Source organism: Engraulis encrasicolus, chromosome 11 (assembly GCF_034702125.1).
Source record: "Engraulis encrasicolus isolate BLACKSEA-1 chromosome 11, IST_EnEncr_1.0, whole genome shotgun sequence".
Taxonomy (NCBI): domain Eukaryota; kingdom Metazoa; phylum Chordata; class Actinopteri; order Clupeiformes; family Engraulidae; genus Engraulis; species Engraulis encrasicolus.
This window is the reverse complement of record NC_085867.1, coordinates 8,159,820-8,186,684: the sequence shown is the minus strand read 5'-3', so window position 1 is coordinate 8,186,684 and position 26,865 is coordinate 8,159,820. Positions and strand designations below refer to the sequence as shown.

Here is a 26,865-nt window from a genome sequence, read left to right as displayed (position 1 = left end):
GTTAAAGGTCTGACAGACCAGTGTGTGTGGGAAGGGAAGGTGTGTTATTAAGTGCTCAAGGGCACTTCAGCCAAGGATGGAGATGTAGGGAGAGGTCAGGGGGAATTTAAACCAGTAACCCCTAGATTGAAAGACCAACTCTCTAACCACTAGGCCACAGCTGCTGTTTTTAAGACTAATTGGTCAGGTTTGAGATCAGGGTAATGGCAGGCGCCTTCTCTGAGCATGTGCACACACACACACACACACACACACACACACACACACACACACACACACACACACACACACACACACACCACGCAGAGCTATATACGACTCTGACACCACGCATGCAAGGCTGACATCTAGTGGCTGATTTGCCGGCCTTTGAGAGGAGTCATAAAAACTGAGTGTAGTGGGTTTCACACGTGTTTTATCAGCATTACATTACATGACATTGCATTCTGCAGATGCTTTTTAACCAAAGCGACTTACAATCGGGGACATAATCATAGCCAACATCACTTGCAGATACGAAGAGCACAGAAAATATACTTAACAATTGTGCAGGTGTGGAGTAGGATTAGGGTTTTTAAAATACATGTATGTATTTATTTATTTATTGATTGATTGTGATCAGCATTGATAAGGGGACTACTAGGCCTAGATATTTAAGCTAAAACTGATATTAAATGACACTTTCATCCAAAGTGACTTCAACAGATATTAATCATATCAGTGACTTAGTGATCAGTGAAATAGTAAATAGGCCTATACCATTTATCTGTTTATGTTCACTTCTCTGATGGGAGTTGGATATGTGACAGAGTACACTAGGCCAGTGTTTCTCAACAGGGGTGCCGGGGCACCCTGGGGTGCCGCGGGCCGCCCTCAGGGGTGCCGCGGAAACGTGGCTGATAAATAAATTATGTAATATGATACATATAAGTTAATGCTACTCAGTGGAATCTTTTATCTACCATTTACACACAATAAAGCAAATATAGGACGGGCGTCAGTCAGCTGCAACTTCGAACGTAGGTCGTGTGACGTCTCCAAATGTGTTACTTTTTTAAGCTTTTGTGGTATCTGATGCGATGCCATGTTACGGCGTGTTGGTTTAGGGTGCCTTGAAATTTTTCATGAATTGAAAGGGTGCCTCGCCTAAAAAAAGGCTGAGAAACACTGCACTAGGCTACTACGCTGTGTACATTACCATGCAACATGCTTACTTACTGATACAACGTGCCTGCCTCAATAATAATGTAATTCAGGGGTTCCCTTTTACTACTCAGGGTCCACTTGAAATTTTCTCAAATATTCACAGCCCACCACCACACTCCTCACACAATTAACAAAGCAAGTCAAATTGTCAACACAAATATTATTTCAATTTTGAGAAAATTATTTCACAACCCACTTGGAACCCCTTCGCAGCCCATCAGTGGGCCCCAGCCCACGGTTTGGGAATCACTGACAAGATGTGTTCTGTTATTCCAAATACATTTTAGGCAACTTATATAGGCCTATTCCAGGCATAGCCTAAATCCATAGCCTAAACTACAAGAGAAAAAGATATGGTCATGTTAGTCACAAATGGACAGACCTTTATAGAAGAGACGCCATGTGTAGTCCAATAGCATTATGCAGTACAATGTATAGAGTGTTTTGGTTGGTCGAGTATACTGTACGCCTCTACGCCTATTTCATTTTACTACAGTGATCTGTATGCTAGAATAAAATAGAATAGACTGGTCTTAATCGTCACTATTTATCTAAACTTTACATTATGCATAATGAGATTGAAAGCAACTCACTTAGCCTACTGTAACTGCGGGCATTTAGGAGGGATATACCGGGGCCTATATATGCTACAGAAAACATTGGAATATTAACAAAAATATATCCATAAATACCGATACAACACATATGGATATTTTCAACATGACATGGGCCAGAAGAATAGAATAAATGCCTTTTAGGTCGTATAGGCCAAATGCAAAAAAGAAGAACTAAAAAAAGAGACCTGACACGCTGATACTGTAGAGCTACCGTATTTGCACATTAGTTGTGGCTACTGTATAGGGACTATTCTAGTAATCACAGCCAGTATGGAAAAGTGGAAATTAAAACAGCAGTCCCTCCCAGTATGGGGGCCTATACTAGGCCTATTTCTTGTCCGCAAACAGAGCCTTTTTTAAATTATTATTTTTTAACCTCTTTGGCTCAGGGTTATGACTGGAAAATGTCAAAAGTAGTATAGGAAGACAAAGTAAATGTGCTCATAATATGCTGATAAGAAAACTGGTATAAAAGGCTCAAATAATGATTTTCAAGAAATCAAAGCGTATCCATTCCAGACTATTTGTGCAATCACGTTCCCAAACACATCTCGCGAGATGTCAGTGACGATTTGAACTCCCAGAATGCCCCTCAACTTCCTCTTCCCCGTCGCGGCCCGAGATTGTAAGTTCAGCTATGAAAACTGTGGTGTGTGAATGATCGAATAATCTCATCAAAATCTGAAACATCCAGTTGTAGAATGCTGGCATATTAAACATATCGCTTCTATATGCAATTTGGATCATAGTCCTAACAATATTTTTGTTTTCTTAAGTAAGGTTTTTGACATTTCCCATACGTGTCCGTCTAGTCCTTGTGTCGTATGCTAAACATGTCTTCGGGTTGCTTTTCTATAAGCTAAAACACTGCTGGTTGTTGCGTTGCTGTTTTCGTCCGTCCTAATGGAATTAGTAGAGCGTTTCACCTTGACAAACCCATAAAGCAACGGCTTGGTGTCTTTTGTTTTCGTTGAGGAAAGCCAACTGTTCTGCCATTAAGCTGGCATGTATTGCTAGCCAACATTGTAGCATTTGATAGCCAGCCTCGTCATGACGCCTGGCCTGAGCAATGCGATTGAAGTCTGTATATAGAAAATGAAGTCTAAAGATGCATTCCTCACACCGTCACTTTTCTTATGCTTATCTTAGATCTGCGAAGATGGTCCGCTACTCTCTTGACCCCGAGAATCCAACCAAGTGTAAGTTGAATGCTAACATCTTAATGCTGTAATGCTTAGCAGACATACTTCAACTTCCCGAGTTGTGTCTTGTCTCACGTTTGCGCTTTCTCCCTTTCTTTAGCATGCAAGTCTAGGGGTTCCAATCTCCGTGTTCACTTCAAGGTAAGTAGCCCACCAGTGTTATGTTCTCGTTTTGTTGTGAATAGTTTCCCGATAGGGGTGCAACACGCTTCCCTGCTATTCATGATGATGCGCTCACTCGCATGAAATTCAGTGATCATTCAGGTTGCGATGATGACAATCTTAGGACACCTTTGGAATTAACCATGAAAAGAACTAAGAAATGTATCTGAGCAGCCTGCAAACGTGGATTGTTTATTGGGTAGTAACTTTGAGCTGTTGTAGCTTTTAAGCTAACATAAACTAGGGCTCTCTTCTTAAAGGGAATTTGAAGAGCTTGCTGTATTAATCTCCATATGCATCAATACTGTTTGTTTCAGTAGTTGTATCTGCTCTCATTTGAGTTAAAGGCAGTGACTTCAGAACCTGTTGTAATGTTTGTTTTGTCCTGTGTCTACCAGAACACCCGTGAGACAGCTCAGGCCATCAAGGGCATGCACATCCGCAAGGCCACCAAGTACCTGAAGGATGTCACCATCAAGCATCAGTGTGTACCCTTCCGCCGTTACAGCGGTGGTGTCGGCAGGTGTGCCCAGGTGGGTTTGTGTGTGTGATCAGAGAAATTATCGTTCAAATCGTTGAACTCTCACACACCTGACGGTTGCAATGATGACCATCTTAGGACACCTTTGGAATCAATCATGAAAACAAACCCATACAGATCTGAGCAACTTGTCGGGACTTGTGTGTTTGAGAATGTGTTAATTGTTTGTGGCTTATGTAATGTGGTTTGTGTGTTGCATGTTTTGGTCTTATTGCTAAGGCGTTAAATTGTACATGATTCAGTTGTGCAAATCATGAATGTGTGGGCTCATCTTTGATGTAGCAGTGCTGCTTTTGCTATGCAGTGCGCATCCACACTTTGCCACTTCAATGCATTCTAACCAGAATGAACCAATGAATTCTAACTAGAACACATTGAAACTAGAAAGCATTCAAATGGCAAAATGTGCATGCTTGCTGAATAGTAAAATCAGCACTTCTCCATCAAAAACAAGCCCACTGTCTGGGGCGGTGGCCCATGTCTGACGTGCGTGTTGCTTCTGTCTTCCCTTCAGGCTAAGCAGTTCGGCTGGACACAGGGTCGCTGGCCCAAGAAAAGCGCAGAGTTCCTGCTGCACATGCTCAAGAATGCCGAGAGCAACGCTGAGCTGAAGGTAGGAGCGAGAACGGGTGCTCTGGCATGACTGACTGTCTAAAGGGTCTTAAAGAATTTAATTCATGAAAAGTTGTGTAAATATTCTGGGAGGCACAGTCTGTATAGTGATGCTTTCACTTTGTTCAATGCGCTTTTGATCCGACACCTAATGACCTTGAAGGGCGTGTACATTCAAGTTCTCTGTCTCTTCAGAATTCCCACGGGTCAAGGAATTTCAGTTTAGACTGCTCTGAATGGGGAAACTCTGGATTTTATTTATGTGCGTGGACAAAGATTATTCCTCCCTCGTTTGATATTTGTTCCATCTGCTCTTGACTGTATGGCCAGGTGATGTTGGCACTTTTGTAAAATTAGTTGTGTGAGTTGGTGAGATGGAGTAAATGGTTCTAGATATACATGGGGCTGGTTTATAGTTGTTGATAGTATATTTTACTGACCTTCATCAGATGTGGTAGACTTGGTGTCCTGAGGCACTAGTACCATAGTATTCTATTGTTGGTAGTCATTGCTTTGATGAACGCATTGATTGGCGCCTTGGGTGAAAGCAAAACACTGTCTGCCTTGCTGCTAGCATTTTCTTATTTTGTTGTCAGTGTATATGATTTCAGATTTGTAGCCAATGACTAATCCATCAAATTATTCTGTCCTGTATTAAAATTCCCTTCTGAGAACAGAACTATGATTGAGCATTGCTTGTGAAGTTTTCCTTGAATCTCGTCTTGGGCTCGGAAATTAATAGAATCAAGGCTTTTTGACGTCAGGCGCTTTTTAAAGAGGATTAGGTTTCATCTGGTGGCATGGATGTTTACATGCTCTGCAGGTTTCTGCTTGGAACCAGTAATCATTTATATCTGTTTCGCTTCGAACTATCACAGTGGTAACACACCGAGAATTCTCGTTCGCATACTGTGTCCTGGAGCATCGAAAGTCCGAGAGGTTTGTGGGCTGCCTTGCATACTGCAGTCAGCGTCCACGTTCTATCAGCGGGCAGCAGCCATTCATTTTCAGTGGATCCTGTTCATTGAACGTGAACGTCCGCGCAGGAAAATAGACAAATTCTATTTTCAAGGAGCATCGTGGACATGTCCGGTCTGCGGGGCCTGGCGTGTGCCGCGCTTCCACCGCATTCCTGTGTGCAGGGCTTGATCTGTTTTCATTTATTATACCGGTGGACGTCACGCGCTTGTGGTGTGAAAGCACAGTCAGTGTGAGGGTAGTCAAGGCCATTAATTGGTAGTGATGAACTTAAATGCAACTTGGTAGTGATGAACTTAAATGCAACTTGGTAGTGATGAACTTAAATGCAACTTGGTAGTGATGAACTTAAATGCAACTTGGTAGTGATGAACTTAAATGCAACTTGAATGCGTTAACCTACTGTTCCTTAGAAGCACAGGGCACAAGTTGGGGTTGGGGAAATGCCTATCTGTGCATGGCCAAATTGTTTCTTCAGAAGCCGTTTACATATGGACATCGGTTTTGGCATAACCGGTTATAGAAACCTCATTGTAGCTGGCTAAAGCGCACCCAACAATCAAGTTATTTTTATCCATGTGTTCATTTGGATTAATAAAATCTGCATTTAAAAAAAAACAGCATTTGGGTAAGCAGTGCCTTAATACATGGACTGTCAGGTGGGGACATGTTTGGACATGTCGAATACCAGTTAACTGTTGCTGAAGCTGACGTTTTGTACCTAGCAGATTGAATTGTCATACAAATGCTCGTACTTTGTGTGAATCCACTGTTGAATCCAACAGTGCTTGGACAACAATTAAGTAATAACTGAGAGGGGTGTCTGAAAAGTGCTGTTAGTAATTGTATGCAGTTTGCATGAGTCGCGTTTCCAGGAAGCAGGTATGTTGGCATATTCTGTTAACTTGATGGAGTTGACTCAAGGCACTGGTTTCACACCGAAGATGTTTTAACTTCCCACATGCCACGGTCATTGCAACTTATCAGTTTCTGTCTCGAGCACAAATGTTTGACTCCGCAACTGGACTTATTGTATTGTTAAGTGTGTTGTGATATGCACAAAAATGTACTCGACATTAAACTGAAACGCATTCTTTTTTTTATCTCGTGGTGGCGACAACTTGATTGCAATGATGACAATCTTAGGACACCTTTGGATAACCCATGAAAATAACTTTGTTTAAACTGAGCAATCAAGTTGCCTTTTTTTTTTTGCTTGTTTCCTAGTTGCGCCTCCATTGCCTTGTATGCTATGCAACTCACTTACCACCTGTGTGTCTCTCTCTGTCTCTCTGGCGCAGGGTCTGGATGTGGACTCCCTGGTGATCGAGCACATCCAGGTGAACAAGGCCCCCAAGATGCGCAGGCGTACCTACCGCGCCCACGGCCGCATCAACCCCTACATGAGCTCCCCGTGCCACATCGAGATGATCCTCACAGAGAAGGAGCAGATCGTGCCCAAGCCAGAAGAGGAGGTGGCCCAGAAGAAAAAGGTGAGGGACGGGGTTGGACTAGCCTGGGAACTCCCATACTGCCTTAAGCTCTACACAATCTGACGAGCTGACGTGACTTATGATTTGAAAGCCTGTTGTGTCCTTCAAAAGAATGTACTGCACATCTGACTGTTGCAATGATGACCATCTTAGGACACCTTTGGATTCAATCATGAAAACAAACCCATACAGATCTGAGCAACTTGTCAGGCATTCTGGTGCAGTCTTTATAAATCAAAGGTGTTGAGTACATGATCTGGTTTATGATATCCGTTTGTGATTGGGTGATCTTGATTGAGTTACAATTGTATATTTGACCACCAGTGATGACTCATGGGTTGATTAAACAGAATTAGACCGTGTCCACAGATTAGTTAATCACTGAAAACCTGAAAGACCAGTTTCATCTGTTGAAACCGTTATACACTCAGCAATGTTGATACTGAATGATAACTGGTAAAAATGGTTTGCTGTGACTAGACATGCATTATTGGACAAGGCACATTTTTTGGACAGCAGTAGTTTGCAAATGGAGGGTGGGGAGTAGGTTTAAGTAGCTGCAGTCATCTCCTTAGTGGCAGATGGCAGAGTATGACAGAAAGCTAGTGAAGTCGATGCCTGAACTAACCAAATGTTTTCGTAAGTTATTGAGTGCTAAATGTAGGATGCGGTCAACCCTCATTTTTCAGTTACTGAGATCACTCAGTCCTGCAAATGGCACACGCCAAATTATTACTCTCTGGTGTAAATATTGAAATTGTTCATTTCTATCTTTCAGGTTTCTCAGAAGAAGCTGAAGAAGCAGAAACTGATGGCACGGGAGTAAATGTAAATAAAATACAACCATTCGTACCCAAAGACCTGTTTCTGTTGTATTCACTTCCAATAAGATGGTACAGTTGTAATCGGATATGATCTTTTTAATTCAAGTGTTGAAAGTTGGAAGCAGGGAATTTGGGGCTCAATTACTGTTTTCAGGCTGACCAGAGCTGTACTGTTGCATCAGTAACGTTAGGAACTAAGTGTTAACCTGCAACTACCACCTGCTTTCATGCCAGAACCCTGCCATCCAAGGGCTGCAGCTGGCCCCAGGGCCTCCATTTGAATAGCCCTAAAAAAGATTGATTTATGAATGGGCAACATGAATTCTGTAAAGGCAGTGCTAATATATGGCGAGCCCAGTCTGGTCTATGCAGTGTGATTGCATACCGGTATGTCACAGGTAGGGGGTGCCTCATTTAACCAACTACCACCCTGAGATCACTGTACACCACAACACACCAGGAGGCAAGGGAATGGGATAAGGGTTAGTGAAGTTCTTTATTGATCCCCTCCTGGGCTAGTGACTCAGGTTAGGGTCTCATCAGTCCAAGGTTTGGTCAGGGGCACATCGGGGGTCGCTGGAGAGGGAGGGGCCTTCTCTCTGGTGTAGCACGGGGAACAGCTAAGAGGAGTTACCAGCCAGGGTCCTGGTCCGAGTGCTCACATATTATCGATGTATATTACAGCATAATGTTTGTCAATTGAAATGTAATCCAGCTCCACTCTATTCTGGGAGTCAAGTTACATTCTGATATTAAGATGAGAGTATCGATGCCGTTGAGCTGGGGGATTGGTCCTTTCTCCAGTGGTATCGTACTTGGCGAGGTAGGTTGCACGTTCGCATCCCCGAGGGGGACCATCAGGTGCAAGATTATCTCAGTCACACATCCCTCTAGAAGACATCAAAATTGTTTATAGCCTTAGTTTGTTAGATCTATTTTGTGGCCCAGAAGAAAAAGTTGCCCAATAATGATGCACACCTGATAGGCCTAAACTGTTAGGCACCTTCGACAAATTATGCTTAAATCCAATAGGTTTTCATGTTCATATAGATTGCTGTTGGGAAATATGCATAAAGACAATATGGTCAAAAAACATGTTTGCCTAATCTGCACACAGCTATTGACATACCAAGCGTCCGGTTCTCAATACGTTTCTGTAAAGCGGAGGCACATGGGACGTACTATCATGCTCACTTCGTCATATATAGGCCTAACAAATATCCAGAGGTGTCAAAAAGTGAAAAAAAAGTTTCCTACCCGGTCCGTGTAACACATTTAATGCAATATAGGCCTAGTAAAAATGCGCAGCGTTCTCTTATCTCTTTGAAGAGCCTCTCACCGGCATGGACCTGTAGTAGGTTCTGAAGTCAAACTCGCTCTCTTGCCGCTCACAGCCTGCATTCCAATATGCAACATTGCTTCCTCCACTTGTGCTTGTGGCCTCGTACCATGTAATATGTCATAACATCACTGAAAACAGCATATTTCAATATTCTTGCAAAAGCTCAATTGTAAAGTGTTTTTCTCATTTGCAATAGGGATGGCGAATGAAAAACAGTCCCCCAAAAGTTGTTGTGGCTATGGTGACAGGCAGCTGAGAAATATCGTTTTCTCTACGGAGGCGGGGTGAGGCCACAAGCACAAGTGGAGGAAGCAAGGTTGGAACCTGCGGTTGGAACTTACTCAGTCTCAATCTGCGCGCCCACTGTCAGTGTGCGCGCCACTCGCATATCCTAAACAACAAACAAACCACCACGGCTTCTACTTCGTGTGAGTAGCTGAGCTGGTCATGTGGTCGCGTATCAAAAATACAAACCCAACGTGGTAGCGCGTAGCGCACAGAGAGGGGACAGGCAGGAAAGCGAGCGGCACACTCGCCTTCTGTCACCGTTCATCGAGGAGCCAGTAACGCGTAAGTTTTACTTTTGCCATTCTCGTTTTTTCCGGATAGAAGTCTCACTCGATATTATTATCGCTGACATACCGTAATTCCATTCAGATAAGGACTAGTTCTACACACAGACGAGTGGGTTTTAATGAAACTCGAAAACTCTATCCATCTCCTATAAACGCAGGTCAACAGAGCCTACAACGGGCAGCGAAAATCGATTAACTAACTAGTTCTATTCCGTTAAAGAAGATCAACCGTGTATTGGAAACTATTCGTTGTGTGAGTCAAGCTCTCGAAACGGTGATACTACGGAGGAGAGTGAACGAATGGAAGAGCGGACGAGGAACGAGTCAGTGAGTTAGTTGTACCAGACGGTCTTGCAACAGTATCTGGTTCTACCCTCACTCGTCTCCGTCTACATTTGTCTTATCTACGTGGATGTTTTTGTTTGTGTGCTATTGAGTGAGACAACCGAGAACTACTCTAAATTGTCTTAGTAGCCTAACCATCAGCCTGAGGAAGATCCCTCTGTTGGATCGAAACGTTGCCATATATTAAAATGAAATAAAGTAGCCTATTTTTGGAGTTAATACACCGTGTGCAGACAGCTTCATCACACTACTTAGTAACTGTCATGCCAGTTTTGCCGGGTGCCAATGTCAAGTTGTAGTTCTACTGCAATCCTAAATCACACTCGCAACCAGCTGACTGTAAATCCGAACCCCGCCCCTTGTCCTTATAAGGGTAAAAGGGCTTTTCAGCTGCATGTGCAAGTGAGGAAACTGGAAAAGGAGGAAAGCAAAGAAAGCCGCCGTGTTTATGAGAGGACAAGATTAAATTAAAGTAGGCCTAGGGCCTACTCTATTTACCTGTTCTCCGCTAATATTGCACAGTTAGGATCAGCTGGTGTTGATGTTTCATGGTCTGTGCATGCCCAATGGCGGTTTGTAGGATTCTTTTCCCCCACGTGTGTATTGCAGAGTCTTAAATGTGTACATTGATTGCAGAAAGTCAAAGAAACGGCCAGCTTCTGGGCTACTGGCAACAGTGACTAAATTCTATGAACTGTATGAGTTCCACAAGGGACACAACAAATAAATGTTTTTTTATTCGTATCGGATGAGTTTGGACTCCATTGTAATTTATGACATATTACTCGCATTCAGGGGCGCCACCAGATATTTTGGGCCCCATGAAATATTCAAATTTTGGGCCCCCTTAATTTGAAGGCCCCCTTTTGGGCCCCTTCAGTCAGTGCTGTCAGTGCTTGGGCCCTTAGAATCTATAACACCTCTCTCCCCTAGCAGCACCCCTGCTCGCATTTTCATAAGACTGGCCTCAACAGTTAAGTCTTAGTCCCGCTTCTTCACCTAACCATTGCAACAACACACCCAGCTTTTACCTGTGCCTCCAAACCTCCGGAGATGCATGGCCAGCTATGAAAGGGTCAAATATGCCCAACAGTTACACAATACCCAAGACATAACCCTTGTGAGGGGATCCCAAATGCTCATCATCTCTCCGGAAGATAAAGTAAGTCAGTCAACATTGACATAAAACAGTGTTCTGACCAATCTGCTTCCTCTCAGGTTCTAGCCGTGATGGATGACACCACAACCAAAAATGACACTGATGATGGAATTCAGGTAAGCAACTGGATAAGCACAGGTGTCCTGTCTTGGTGCATGTGGTAGTATTGCACTCTTGAGACAATTCCAGATGAAAAGTACATCATGGAGGGTGGGGTGGTAGGTCTAGTCAGAATGGGGGTGGGGGACCTTTTCTTGTTCTTGCTTGTGTATGTTGTCATGTAACAAAAGTATTTTAAAAGTGTCTCACATGACTAGTTTTGTTGTCCTTGTTTTTGCCCTCTTGAAGAAAACATTTTATACTCTTTTCAACAAAGGAGCGTTTTAGCATGACATCCTGACTGCTTCAAAGGTTGTGTAGGACATGAATATGCACAGCTCCTTTATTTTACAACCTCCCCTCCCTCCCACTGTGATCATATTCTAGGTGTCTGTCCAGTGTGTGGACAACCCTATGGCTTATGATGTGATGGTGTATGAGGACAAGAGCTTCTACCACACTCCTGTACCTCAGGTAAGGTTCTGACGGCTCACCCTGATGCACATTTTCTGTTCTGGAAAAATCCGACATCAATAAAAAAATGTGTTGTGCATAACTGCGTATGACATTGGAATCAGTGGTTCATTTGGCTGAGGCTCTGTGCAAAAACATTATAGACACGCATTGGTCCTGAGAGCGTCCTTTCCTTGGGTGTGACTAAAAACAAGCAGCCTCATGTACATATGCAAGGGGAGCCATTACAGCATGGGCGGGGAACCTATGGCCCAAGGGCTGTTTACAACCCCCGATAGCAGTTTCACATGAAATATGACATGTTTTGTAAAGCAATCTTAGAAATTACATTTACAATACAATTAAGTTATATTTTCAGGGGAAAATGGGGTCTGTTATAAGTGCAGGTCGAGATCCTGGTTTGTGTTAGTCTGGCCCTTGAAGCACTATTAAATTGGAAGTGGCCTCTTCAATGAAAAGGTTGCCCACCCCTGCATTACAGGGAAAAACATGTTTGGTTTTGCATTCAAATCTGCTGTATATTGATATCGAATATTGACTTGCATAACATTTCATAATTTCAATATCGTGACATCAATGTACAAATTTGAAAGAAAAAAATACAAATTTGTTTAAAAATGTTCTCGACATCCTGACTGCTTCAAAGGTTGTACAGGACATGAATATGCATAGCTCCTTTATTTTACAACCTCCCCTCCCTCCCACTGTGATCATATTCTAGGTGTCTGTCCAGTGTGTGGACAACCCAGTGGGTAAAGGTGTGAAGGTGTATGAGGAGAAGAGCTTCTACCACACTCCTGTACCTCAGGTAAGGTTCTGACGGCTCACCCTGAGGCACATGAAGGCTTATTCTAGTTAGGATTCTGGCAATCATATCAGTGTCATACTTCCAAACATATTGGCAGTGAGTGCATATGAGTACCCACACCCACTGACTTGTCCAGAATTGTCATTTAGGTCTAATATGACGTTTGATGTCAGATCATAAGTCATCATATGTAAGATGCTGCCACATGAGGTAGGCATGGTGGTTACGGCTGCCAGTTGAGATATTTAAGGGAACACATTTGTCACATTTGGAGAAACATAATCATGTCTATGCCATGCTCCCAACCACTGAGTCATCAATGGGTCTGACTTTTACCTTCACTTCCTCCGTGGTGCTAGCCTATGTCACACTTACAGGAGCACATCATTGACAAGGCATGTTGGGTAATCTAATTGAAGCTTTCAGATGCAAAAACCCCTAATGCCATTTCTGAAGACCTGCACTTCTATATTTTTAGAGAATCCTGTTGTTGGTTTAGTTTACATTCATGTACTTGATCATACATATAAATAGTTATATTACATCAATAAAATTAAAAAATATATATGCAATTTTGATAGCTTTGTAGTGAATACAAATTAATTAAGATAATTTTCTGAAATGGCACTTAGGGGGTTTTGCATCTGAACTCTTCAATTGATAATGGGGCAATGGAGAGTATTAAAACTTCATAAGAACTATGTAAGTGTTTTTAAAATGTTACAGCGCTCACTCTAGCATACTACTCTGTCGTTTTCCTCTGCAGTGATGCCAGCTGTTGTCTCTACCATATGAAGATGCCAATGATCACGAAGCACAACTGTTCTTTGCTATGCACTGTAGGTGGTGAAAGGAATCGGCTTATAGTATGCTGTTATGTTTGAAGATTCTCATTCATCCATTTCATGTTTATAGATTGTTATGCTGCCCGTCTGTGCATGCATGTGTTTGTGCGTGTTTGCGTGTGTGCGTACACACAATTACACACAATCATTGCCGTACTCAAAGACTGAACTGATGGGGTCTACTCTATTTGTACTATTCACTGTGGAATTTCTTGACTTTGTACATTCCTGCAAATATGTAATATGCAATATGAACTTTGTATATATAACTACTGTATATACTTTTCTAAAAAAGTATTTTTTTGTGTGCTGCGTGATCATGAAAAATGCACTATGCAAAGTGAGTATTTAATTTTGGATATCGAGCAAATAGACACTGGAGTGGTTGGATTGGAATATTTTAGTTCTGTACGGCCAAAGCGAAGATGAATACACACAAGTGTTGTTCCGTGCACTCATACAGACTGGATCTTTTATATGTATGCTGTGCAGGAATACACTTAAAAGTGGATAGAAATAACTAAGGAACAGAAATGAATGTGTATTATGTAGTATGAAAACAGTTTGTCACAGTGCCTTGTACTAAGAAACCAAATGTACAACAGTCAATGATATTGAGCACTTTCCAATGCATCTTAAGTGCCTTACCAGGGAGCCACCAGTGCCTTGTAGGGAAGCCAGAATGTTAATCAGGTGATGCTTATGGGACCAAATTGAATGAGCCGGTCTGGAAAGCAAACTGGAACATAAGGGAAACCCCTAGTCTTTGATTAAAGTGCACGTTGTAATATGTTAGTATGTGCGTATTACACATGTGTGTGTTTTTTATTGCTCACTTAGCAGGATGTTTAGGAACAGAATTTTTTTTCTTTTAAGGGGAATGAAGGGATGTCAATAAAAACTTCATTTCATTTCAACAGTCTTGTACTATTTGACATGTAGGTGTCATATTTTTTTTATTATTTGTATGTGCCTTTCTGTTGTAAGCCATGTGAACGAGTTGCTGATCATTACTCCAATTGTGCAATGAAGTCTTGCCTCTGCCAACAAAGTGCTAATTTGTCAAAAGTCTGTAAAACATACTTTAATAATAAACTATTTTACTGTATTATGTACAACAATTGTACTTCTTTCATCGGATTATTATTAACTGAACAACAAGATTACTGGTCATTAAACTCCCTGAGAGTGACACTGATAACAGTAGTCATTCTGACAGGTCAGCCTCCTGTCTTAACATTAGACCACAGCATTTAAGCTCCCAATATCAGCCATGCACTACTGGCTACCAAAGAGGAAGAGATGCCTCTGGCCTCTGGAGCACCAAACATGTTTGCTGGCTGCCACTATGCTACACCAAAGAGGCAGGCTTGTTACTGTCAGAGAGAACTCACAGCTTCAGTGGTTATCCCTCCATCCAGCCTGGTCATAACCCATAGCCTACATGAAATGACTTTCATGGGTGGCAAGACGAGGTTACTTCCACCCCACATAATATCATAAGAGGCATTTTATCCAATATGACTACTAGTAGGCCTACTGCTTCTTGCACTCACACTCTATTTTCACATCCCTTTTCACGTCACATAGCTCATGAAATATGAGTCTGTCCAGTGCTGAGGAGAAATGTCCGGAGGAGAACGGAATATACGAGACTCTATTTGCCAATGGCCCGAGTCCCGTCTATTCCGTCCTTCCCTTGGCATTTATCCAAAGCACCACACACCTCCACACTTAATTTCCAACTCTCCAGCACGGCACAGACTCATCTCGCGCTCACACGCGCCTTGTTGTTCCGTGTTCTTCAATGAAGTCTAGGTCTACAGTAACCTGATCAACTAGAAATGTGGACTGGATGTTGGCGTAGGCCAGGGGTGTCAATGGCCCGCGGGCTGCTTTTTAGTGGCCCGCGACAGGGCCGGTTTTAAGCATAGGCCGGCTAGGCGGTCGCCTAGAGCGCCATGTGAAGAAGGAGCGCCGAAATGGCGCTCTCCGATGCGTAATTTTGCGATATGAAGTTTTTTTTTATGAAGTCGCAATCAACAAAGCGTGGCGAAAGCGCTCCTCACGGCAAAGCGCCCTTCAGCCAATAGTAATATCGCTTCCAACTGTCTCTGGGAAGTCTGTGAACCAATAAACAGACAGTTCTGAGAAAGGGGGCGGGACGAGTGACAGCCTGCGATCTATTTTGAATTTGGAGACTCACTCGAGAGACAGAGAGGGCAAGCGCAAACAGCAGTGCTCTGCTGGATGGAGAATTGTTATGTTCTCATTAAACCACTCATTGCATGATGCAGGAGTTGCAAAGGGTGTTTTGGAACTATGTGATTTAATCAGCAACCGTTTGTGATTATGGAAAGCCTAATAGTTATGAGGTTACTATTTGGAATTAGAGAGAAAAAGAGCTTTGTTTTTGATCTGAGAAATCGCTAGTTAGCATGCTAACATTAGCCAAGTATGCCAAGCAATGAAATCCAGTAAAGTAGCTGTTAGTAGCCTACTTACTACTCACTATTATATGGTTGTGACGTCATCGGTCGAATGCTCCATTCATTTCAACGGGGATCCCCAACGTTCGCACGTCTGTTATTTTTCGATAACGGACGGGTTGGTCTATAACAGACCGCTGTCAATGGCAACAAGACTTTTCACTGCTAAAGCGACTTTTCAACAAGACTCTAATCAGCTGCTGTGATAGACAACACCTGTTGTCCTGGCAACCTAGCTGTTGCCTAGCGGTGTTCCACAACGGCACTGTTTTGTTTTGCGCAGCAACAATCTTAACATTAAATAGGCCTAAAGAAATGTCCCCGCCATGTGTGAGTCATTTAAGTATATCCATATAATAAGCGGGTTAACTTTCGGCGAGTCGGTCGCTTTGTGGAATAGCAGCACTTCAGAGAGAACAAGACCCCTCCGCTCCGCGTCGGGGTCTAAAGATTCTCTCTGTCGTGCTGCTATTCCACGGTAGCGACCTTCTCGCCGAACGTTAACCCTTACCTAACATCTACCTGATTATACTTGCTTAGGTTGACAAGCAATGTAAAGTAAGACTGATGCAATGTTTAAAACAATTTTAGCTACCATATCTCCTTCCATCCACATGAATTACCTGCTTGTTGTAAGCTTAAAAAAACATTGTTTCCAGACCAGAATGACATAGCCTACATGAATCATGTAACAGAACCATGCACAGCATGTTTTCATGCTGAGTGATGTAGTATTGCAGACAAGTGAGGCTATTTACTATATTTTGTATATTATGAAATTCAATAGCGTGACAGCTCTTCTCCCTTTCTCTCACCCTGTCCCTCCAGTTCAAACACATAGGGGCACCAGAACTCAAACTCGCCTAGGGCGCCAAATAAGCCAGAACCGGCCCTGGCCCTCGAGGTCATAAATCAATGGCAATATGCATTAGAAGTAGCCTGATAAACCAGCCTAAATGTATTGGATGTCTAATTTAGCAGGCAAAACATTTTGCCGTCCAGCAGTTGGCGCTGGTTTTCCAGGCTGCATTAGAAGTGGCCCGACGCGTCGTTTATACAGCGCATCCATATCTGCGCTTTCCTGGTGAACCAGAAGCTACAGTATGTGTTGACGCCCAGTTGATTTTCCAAAGGACGTTGTTCTGTTTTGGTTCCTGACCTGGCGGCGCTGACGTGACGACACGTCCTATGTCACAAAGCTTCAACGTGAGTGGTCGAAGTGTCATGTCATTCATATGAGGTTGCTCCAACCGTGTGCAAGCATTTTTTGACTAAACCCCGCCTGCAGAGACGCGTGAAAGGGCAGTGTGCCAGTAGCCTGTTACTAGGTGCATTCGATATGTGTCAACCAGTGTTAATTTCGTCAGCTTTTTTTGATTTAGTCTTAGTCTTAGTCACAATGACGAAAATCAATTTTAGTCTTAGTCATATTTTAGTCATTGGCTTCCCAATTTAGTCTTAGTCTTAGTCAAAATGACGAAAATCAATTTTAGTCATAGTCAAATTTTAGTCATTTTAGTCATTTTCGTCAACATTTCAAATTTTAGTCATCTTAGTCAATATTGTGGTGTAAAATAAATAACCTACAATGGCTATTGTTATTTCAGAAAGTATTACTAATATAGCCTATTGCAGCAAATATTCACCTTGTTACTTGGTCATTTTCCACCAAAACCCAAATCAGTCATTTCAACATCATAGAGCAAAAGAGCATCGCGCGCGCGTGCGCGCGCACACACACACACACACACACACACTTCCAGGTGCAGGCTTCTCTCTCTCTCTCTCTCTCTCTCTCTCTCTCGCTCTCTCCATCGCTCTCTCTCTCTCGTGCATTTAAGCTGCTGCATATTATTTGATTTTGAGTTTGATCACGGAGGAAGCTACATGCCCTTCTTCACCTGACCGCGTGACTTAAAGCCTGCATTGCCGGCAGTGGGAAGACCAGACATCCCAAGTCTCCATGAAGTTCAAGAAGTCTCCCTGATAGTGGCTTCCCGATGACCACGAGTCAGATAAACTATTGCTGATGTTAGACTATGCAAGTTAGCGGTTTTTGTTTCCAATTGGCAATGCGAACAGAGAACGATAATGACTCATGCGGCATGCGTGGAATAGGCTTAAATAGATTGCGCGAGCACACTTCGTATGCCCTGCAAAAGTCCAAGGAAAAATAGTTAGGCAGGGGTATGCAGACTGGACAATAGAAAGGACATGTAGGCCTACATACAAATATTTAAACACGAATGCTGTTTTGTTTGTCGGGAGTGTCGAGGCTCGATAACCATGACCCTGAAAAGAGTTTTTGGAACTTAGGAAGACGCTGCAGACGCATGGAAATGCTGTCGACTCCCTTGGGTCTTTTAGCGTTGCTCTCGACGAGAACACGTTTCAAATCTCAACAGTTCAAAACCTCTTAGCGATCGCCCATCCATTGATTCTTTTCAAAACTACAGTAGCCGTGCCTCTGTTTAGACAGGCCAACTTTCCCCCCGCTGGCGCGCGCTCCCGCGGTGACTGATTTAAATACATTCACAAATCCGACCTTCATGATTTGCTTGCGAACTGCCTACTCATGTGGTTAAACAACAAATATAGCAAACATTACAAAAAAATAACAGACAACGAACGCCGGGCAGCCTAAGTGAAAAGGAGAATAGTGGAAGCTCGAGGTGGTTTAACATGACAGTATCAGAGGAGGATTGGCGAGACGACTGTCATTACTGCAGAAACACATGTCTTCGTCATGGACAAGAGGGTTGTTGAACATGTTTCAAAATTAACACTTCCCTCAACTTCGGCTATTTTATCTCTTTCTCTTGGAATGTTTTAGGACCTAAAGTCAACTTAAATGTACTCACTGAACTACTAGGCTACAAAACTACTGACTGAGCCGCCGCGCCATGCACTGGCTGGCTGCCAGCAGAGACAAGCGAGGCAACAGCGAGCGCCTATGAAGTTCAAGACACTTTGGCCTATTACAATTACAAATTAATTATAAATGATTATATTTTTTAATGTCCATTCGTCCATGGCTTGTAACTTTCGTCTCGTCTTAGTCTCCTTGACGAAAATATTTTTTATTTTCGTCATATTTTTATTTGCTGGAGGCAATTTTAAGTGCGTCATCGTCTCGTCATCGTCAAGGGAAAAGGGGGCGTTGACGAAATATTTTCGTCATCGTCGTGGTTGACGAAATTAACACTGGTGTCAACGCATGCATGCACATTTAGACAGCAATGCACCCTGGATGGAAAATGCTGCATGACGGTTAGATTTCCTGTCAAACTTCGAAATTTCGTCGACGTTGCGTTGACGAGGTGACATGTCACATGGTGTAAAACTATCGCGGGATGAATGCGGCTGCAGTCAGATCTTGCAACCTCTGCAGTTGCTTATTCCCTTCAACGCTCGTCGACGGACTGCCTCCGAGGTCACGCGCCCATGAACTGGTTGGTCAACAACTCACTCACGTGTGTATATGGGTCTTGTCTCACACCTCTACACAAGTTTGCGCAGGTCCCCACTTCAGCTCCTCCTCACTGCCTGCCCCCCCACTCCTCACACGTGGTGTGTTAGTAGAGCAAACCGGTGCGAGCTCATCGTCTCGTTCATATTTGTGGCCGACTTTAAATGCGCTGTATTTAATAACACCCACATCGTCACAACAAGTTCTCGCTCACGTGCTTCCGTCAACGTTGGTCGACAGCAATAAAGTCGTATGGGNTTACTTACAGGCTACTGGTTCACCAGGAAATATCTGCGCTGGCCCGACAGTATTCTCTTCAGCGCACCCGCATTACAGCTGGCAATGCAATGCGCCCTTTTTGCGTGCCTGTTTGTTGGCATTAGCCAAGTAGTTGGGTAGGTTGTTTCCTATTTGATGGTCCATCAAAAAAGGACGACATGCTGCTTTGGCGTTTCATTTTCGCAGGTCGTTTGCATTAGCAATATGTTAGCCTACTAATTCCCATACAGAACGCAACTTTGTTGCATATTTGCTGTTGAGTCCGGGACCTCGTAAACATCAAAGCTTCCACCACGTCGGGCAATTTTGAAAGTGAGTGCAATGTAGACTGCAGAAAAGGGTCACAAGTTGCCTGTCATGTCAACATTTTTGTTAGTTTATTCTGCTATTCGCAAGGATATTTTTCCAGCAGAGATAAAAAACAGAAGGGGGGACAAAAAATGACAGACAGAGAGAGAGAGAGACAGAGACAGAGAGACATACTGTAGGCCTATTTGTACTTTTCCCTGTCTCATAAGTGTGTTTGTGTGTGTTTTTTCCCCCAAAACACTTCAATTCAATCTTCAGCCAGTCTTTCACCCTGGAGATTTCCCCCCTCTTCCTTTTACCATACTTTTCCTTAGTCACCCTTAGTCACCTAAGTCTTCTTTTTGTTATTTTAAAACATTTATTTTTATTGTACTTTTATTTTTATTTTATTTTTGCATTTTAATTACTCTCATTACTCTCCTATTGTTAATTCACTGAAGCTTTGTTATATTTTCCCTATTGTATTTTCCCTATTGTATTGTACACACACACACACACACACACAGATGTACACACACACACATAACAAGTTTCATAGCAGTGAGAGATAAGCTGACGTGACAGGTACTACCGTGCTTGTGAAAGTGTGTGTGTGTGTGCATGGGTGTAATATTAGGTGTGGATGGTGGGGACATGTCCATAGCACCTTTGAGATTAACCTAGCTTATCCCCACCACTTTTTGACAAACATAATGCAAAAATAGCTAACCTGGACAATTTGCCATAGTAATGTCCCCACCACTTTCAAAGCCAAACCTACACCTTTGTGTGTGTGTGTGTGTGTGTGGTTGCGTCATACTTTAGAGGCGGAGTCTTGATGGTAAGACTGGAAGCGCCGAAATTCCCCTCTGCCTCAGGCTTGTTTATGGGTGTGCTTTCACATCGTAAAGCCCCTCCCCTTTCCACTCCCCCCTGCCGAGGCGCACACACACTCTTTAAAAGCGCACACAGTGACAGATTCACACAGATTCACACACACACCTCACAAGCGTGCTCCTTCACACCTGCTCCTTCACACACCACACTCAAGCGCACCTAAGGACTGAAGGAAGAGAAGAAGTATTGACAAGAAGTATTGACAAGGGAGGACTAAAAATCACAAAGACAATTTCATTGTGGACTCAAAGAGAGGAGAGAAGAGTGGAGTTTAGAGAGGACTTCAGGAATATTCCACATATTCTGTACATGCAGAGGTGAATTTTATTGCACATATTACACATCTTTACATGGCAGAGGTGAACAGTTTTCCTTGTTTGGTAGCTGTCCTGACTTGGATTGAAGCTCATTAGTGTTTGATCAATGGACAATAATTGAGCATATATTTTTCATTACAATATGCAATGGACGCTGATGATAATGATGATTAAGATGATGTCGAGGATGATGATTAGGCTATTTTCTATTAATTTATGTGTGTGTGTACGTGCGTGTGTGTGTCCGTGCCTGTGTGTGTGTCTATGTGTGTGTCTGTGCATGCCCCTGTTTGTGTCTGTGTGTCCTTGCTTGTGTGTCTCTGTGTGTGTCTGTGTGTCCGTGGCTGCGTGTTTGTGTGTGTGTCCGTGCGTGCGTGTGTGTGTGTGTGGCGTGCACGTGTGTGTGTGTGTGCTTGTGGTCTTTTTGTTTTAAGGCATGATGTGTGTTCTATGGTCGTGAGCCATGATTTGTTCGGCAGGGAAGGGCAGAGTAATGTGTGAAATGACACCTTTACAACCAGAGCTTTCATAGGTTTAACGTGATGCACATCTTCAAAGTTGGTAGATTTGGATAGCTCAATGAGAGTATTTGCCTGAAATCTGAAATGCATTTGAGAACTCAAACTGCTGTACAGTTCAGAAAGAAATGGCATTGGTACCAAAGTAGCCTCACAATGATGCATACAATTCCATAGTAATCTAAAGAATTTTCCACTTTGAAAACATACAGCAACATTGTTCTATTCATGCAGTCTAGCCTACATTTATTTTTTAAAATAAACTAAATAGATATGATTCTCATTCCTATTAATAGGCCTAACACAAGTGTAGCCTAAGTGTAATTTGGCAATTTGAAGGCTTGCACATCAAAACTCTGACTGAGGAGTCACCGTTTGCCAAACAGTTTGATAGACAGTTTAAAACTGACTTAAAGTGACGTGTGATGACAGTTAGCAAGTGAACAGGAACACACGGGCAGAGCTGCTGTGCTCCCTCCCTCATCCTCCCCACAGCAGGAATAACACAGGAACACGTCAATTTACAAAAAACTATGCACAACGAACTGTATGCACTGTATTTCTCCTCACTACGTTAATAATTGATTGATAATTTGTTAGCATCTGTGCTAAGCGGAGATTTAGCAATAGCGTTGCATAGCGCTGTTTAAAAAGTTGATTCTCCTTTTCAGGGCAAACATGCGCCCGAGGCATTATCCCACACAACCAGAGATTATAATAGGCTTCTCCTAGAATCTCTGGTATGATTGTGTGGGCTCATATGCATTTTCTTCTTAACTGACGGTCAGATTTGAAGCATAGGCTAATGTTATTAAGCTGTTCTGGTTAGGAAATAATGCAATGCCTGTTTTCTATTGTGTTCATCCATGTGCGCGTGCCTACCCCTGATTTGTAAGCATTTGCGGAGTAATGCACATATTATTCAATTAGATATAGGCCTAGGCGTATGAAACATAGGCTAATTAAGCCGTTGTGATAATCAAATTATTCAATGCCCCCTGTCTGCCTGATATTGATCTCAGTGTGACATGCTCACTCACGGCCTCTTGTGCCCGTGTTAGGCTACTTGACGACGGGGCTGGGAAAAGTTGGCCGTCTTACCTGGATCTGCTGCACGGCTGCCAACTAGCCCCAACTACATGTGCCAACTTGCCCCGGGTTGGGGCAATTTGGCACAAATTCACAACAATTCTTTAATCTCATATAGATGGAAACAATGAATTATCAACCAAAGATGCATGTGTCTCATATTTAGCTGAGATGTAACCCTTTTAGAATATCTTAGTTGGGGAGTTTTAAAGCAATGTATGCCAAAGATATGACAATCGAACTGAAAAGTGTGCCAACTAGCCCCGGTCTCCCCTACATGGACATTGACAGTGGAAACAGTAGCCTAGTGTGGCGGAGTGTTCTCGAGGGAGTTGAAAGCTGTGCGTCAGATAGGCCTATCAGGTGTCGGGGATACGGTGTGGGAGTTGTCACCGTCGTCACCCATGAAATGTATGTTTCTTTCTTCTAAAATTTATATAGCTGCTCCCAACTTTTCTAAGTGGTTGATGAAAGTGCAACGCTCTGACTGATGGTTCCAAACGTTTTATTACAGGATTTTCCATCGTACAAACACCCAAGACCACCGTGAACACTGAAGTAGAATACACGGTGGCAAATACTTATCAGTAAAACCGTCATGTTCCCATATTCATGAATTGTTCAACTGAAACTTATTGCATAAAATATAAATGCTTTCAAAAACAATATTCACACACATACAAACACAAGAATATTTCTCTCAATTGTCCATACCGTATGCCCCTCCAACCAGAAGGTTAGGAGTTGCTAGAAGTCCATTTCTTCATATTTCAGTCCTTTGTCTTTCTATTACCGCTTGCACACGCCGACTGAGTATGCAATGAAATCCAGAACTTTCTATCAAGGGCATCACGTGACCAAGTGATGACCTAATTGCTGACGTGTTCATGTGATGTTATTAATCAAACAATATTTCCCAAAGTATGTACATATTAATCAAAAAATATACAAAATATGAAACGGATATGAAAAGTAAAATATAATCATATTCACAAAATAAATAAATTCACATAGAAAAAATGCTTATGTTACAGCGTTCGCTACACTGCCACCAAAATTACAAAAGGTTTACTTTCACCATATACAAAGAAATAAAACTTGTAATTTTCCAATGACTTCAAACTTAACCTTTACCCATATTCTCATCAATACCTCTTATATAAGTTGACCGACTCTTTCATTTTCATGTCAATGCTGAGCTATTTTGAATAATATTCAACTAACACAACTATTTTCTGGACTGGACGCTCAAGAAATGAGGGTTGTGTTAAGCGCTCACCTTTTGGTCCTAACTTATTTTGGCCTATTTGTATTTTCACCTTTCGCACGAGACCATCATCATCTTCCTGTGCCTCAACTACTCTAGCTAGTGGCCACTCATTTCTGGGAGTGTTTTCATCCTTAACAATGACTACGTCTCCAACCTGCACGTTTCGTCTGGTTGCGTGCCACTGCTGACGAAGGTTGATGTTGGTTAAGTATTCTCGGCGCCACCTGCTCCAGAACTGTTCTGAGAGATACTGCACTTTGCGCCATCTTTTTCTTGCATACAGATCTTCTTGAACAAACTTTCCTGGAGGTGGAAGGGGTGTTGTAGGCTTCATAGTAAGCAAGTGATTGGGTGTCAAGGGTTCATCACTTTTGGGATCAGTGAGGGTGTTTGTTGTCAGTGGTCGACTATTGACTATGGACATGGCCTCGTAGAAGAACGTTCTTAGTGAGGAGTCATCCAGTCTTCCTTTAGCCTGAGCTAGGACAGAGCTCATCACGCTCCTGGTCGTCCGAATCTGACGCTCCCATATGCCTCCCATGTGACTAGCTTCGGGAACATTCATAAGAAAGTCACATTCCTTTCTTGCAAGATAGGTCGCGATCCTTTCCTTGTCAAGTTCCAACAAGCACTTTCCCAACTCATTCTTTGCTCCTACGAAATTCGTACCTTGGTCCGATCTGATTTGTCTGACTGTTCCTCTTATTGCAATGAAGCATCTCAACGCATTTAAAAATGCATCGGTTGTCAGGTCCTCGAGCATCTCGATATGAATGGCTCTAGAGCTTAGGCATGTTAACAGCAGCCCATATCTTTTGTACTCTTTCCTACCCTGCTTTGTGTAGAAAGGGCCAAAACAGTCGATGCCTGTATATGAGAAAGGAGGAGATGGCTCTATTCGATCAACAGGCAAGTCAGCCATGCGCTGTTCTTCAGTTCGTCCTCGCACCCTCCTACATGTCACGCAATTCCTGATGTGCTTGGCCACAACTTTACTGGCACCCATTATCCAGTAGCCATTGGCTCTGAGATCGTTCAGTGTTTGCCCTCGGCCTTGGTGCTGTGTTCTTTTATGGCAATGGTCAAGTATCAGGTGCGTTACAATGCCTTCTTTCGGGAGTATTACGGGATGTTTGAACTCTAGCGACGCTGATGACCTTCTTAACCTGCCACCAACTCTGAGCACTCCATCCTCAAGAAATGGGTCGAGCTCATACATTTTGTGAGTTCTCCTGAGTTTTTGTGATTGGCTGAGCAGTTTCAGCTCTTCTCCAAATGCTTCTTGTTGTGCCGCCTTGATCAGCACGAGAGCTGCTTTCTTTCGCTCCTCTACAGTAACAGGCCCAGATATGTCCCTATGAGCCAGCCTCTGAATGCGAGCAATGACATTAAGGCATGTGACCCAATCTGAAAACCTTGCCAACCTCTTCAGAAGGTCATCTTCTTGCACAACATCAGTTTTCAGGACTTTGACCTCTGGGTCACCTATGAGAAGCTCTGGGGTTGTTGGGTTAGTCACAATTTCCTGTTCCCACAGGAACTTGGGTCCTCTTAGCCAATCTGAGGCCATTAGATCTGCCACCTTGAGTCCTCTAGATGCATGATCTGCCGGGTTTTGACTAGTTTCAATGTAAAACCATTGATTGGGGTCAGTAGCGTCTCTGATTTTCTGGATCCGATTCGCAACAAAAACGTGAAAACGCCGGGCATCGTTCTTGATGTATCCCAGTACCACTTGTGAATCTGTCCAAAAGTACTCAGCATCAATTTTCAAGTCTAGCTCTTCTTTGAGGAGCTTGCTTACGGCTGCAGAGATTGTGGCAGCGGTGAGCTCTAGACCTGGGATACTGACAATCTTCATGGGTGCTACCCTAGCCTTGGCCATAACTAAAGTACAATGTACTTGTTCTTCAGCCACGATCCTGATATACGAGCACTGCCCGTAGCCATCGTTACTGGCATCCGAAAAGTGATGCAGCTCAATCTTCTGGATCGTGCCAAGATTGTTGGGAACAAAGCACCTTGGTATTTGAGTGGTTTGAAGATTGTTCAAGTCATTGAGCCATGTCTCCCACTTTGGCCTTAGTTCTGGCGGGACAGGCTCATCCCAGCCTACACCTCGCTTGCACATTTCTTGCAAGATTCTTTTCCCAGTCAAGATGTAGGGGGCCAGAAATCCTAGCGGATCATATATGCTGGCGACTGTGGATAAGATGCCTCGTCGAGTGGCTGTTCTTTCTTGTTGGACCACATTGAATGAGAAGATATCCATTTCGATGTTCCACTTCACTCCTAATACTCTCTGAGCTGGTAGCTCTGTGTAGTTCAAGTCCACGTCCTTGACTTTTGGAGCACGCTCACTCTCTGGAATGCTCTCCAAGACAGCTTTGTTATTGCAAACAAACTTGTGCAGTCGCAGCTGTCCCTTCTGACAGACTTCTCTTGCTTCATGGACAAGTTGCTTGGCCTTTTCAACGGTATCCAGACTGACAAGACCATCATCCACATAAAAGTTTCTTCGGATGAAGCTTGCTGCCATGGGGTACTCATGCTCATACTTGGTGGAGAGGTATTTCATGCCGTAATTCGCGCATCCTGGCGAAGATGCCGCTCCAAATATGTGCACCCTCATGCGGTATTCCTTGGGCTCACTCGTTGTGTTCCCATTCTCCCACCACAGGAACCTCATGAAATCCCGATCTTCTGGAGTGACATGGAAGCGGTGAAACATTTTCTCCACGTCGCAGTTGATCGCAATTGGATACTGTCGGAACCGACACAGCACTCCAGTCAAGGCATTGGTTAAATCAGGTCCCGTGAGGAGGTGGTCATTCAACGCGGTGCCTTCGTATTTGGCAGAGCAGTCGAAGACAACTCTGATCTTCTCTGGCTTTCGCGGGTGGTACACCCCATGGTGTGGTATGTACCAGGTGTCCCCGTCTTTTGGTGTTGCATGGACTTCCTCTG

The 26,865-nt window shown here is 43.2% G+C and overlaps 1 protein-coding gene, 1 long non-coding RNA gene and 4 other non-coding genes across 6 annotated transcripts; all 6 read left to right on the top strand.

Annotated features, from left to right (window-relative positions):
• Positions 1 to 2,907: 2,907 nt before the first annotated feature.
• On the top strand, positions 2,908 to 7,669 carry LOC134457857 (large ribosomal subunit protein uL22-like). The gene is made up of 6 exons (XM_063209839.1): positions 2,908 to 3,022; positions 3,126 to 3,166; positions 3,586 to 3,720; positions 4,243 to 4,341; positions 6,620 to 6,811; positions 7,590 to 7,669. Exons 1-6 carry the CDS (start codon positions 2,932 to 2,934, stop codon positions 7,635 to 7,637), a joined length of 606 nt encoding a protein of 201 aa, XP_063065909.1. The 5' UTR covers positions 2,908 to 2,931; the 3' UTR covers positions 7,638 to 7,669.
• LOC134459148 (small nucleolar RNA SNORD58) lies at positions 3,291 to 3,362 on the top strand. Its single transcript, XR_010036798.1, has one exon. It is a non-coding gene; the product is annotated as a small nucleolar RNA SNORD58 (small nucleolar RNA).
• Positions 3,786 to 3,856, top strand: LOC134459146 (small nucleolar RNA SNORD58). The gene has a single exon (XR_010036796.1). It is a non-coding gene; the product is annotated as a small nucleolar RNA SNORD58 (small nucleolar RNA).
• LOC134459144 (small nucleolar RNA SNORD58) lies at positions 6,444 to 6,512 on the top strand. The gene has a single exon (XR_010036794.1). It is a non-coding gene; the product is annotated as a small nucleolar RNA SNORD58 (small nucleolar RNA).
• On the top strand, positions 6,944 to 7,014 carry LOC134459145 (small nucleolar RNA SNORD58). Its single transcript, XR_010036795.1, has one exon. It is a non-coding gene; the product is annotated as a small nucleolar RNA SNORD58 (small nucleolar RNA).
• Positions 7,670 to 11,540: 3,871 nt separating the features above from the next.
• On the top strand, positions 11,541 to 14,381 carry LOC134458761 (uncharacterized). The gene is made up of 3 exons (XR_010036634.1): positions 11,541 to 11,629; positions 12,351 to 12,437; positions 13,204 to 14,381. It is a non-coding gene; the product is annotated as an uncharacterized LOC134458761 (long non-coding RNA).
• The last annotated feature ends 12,484 nt before the right edge of the window (positions 14,382 to 26,865 follow it).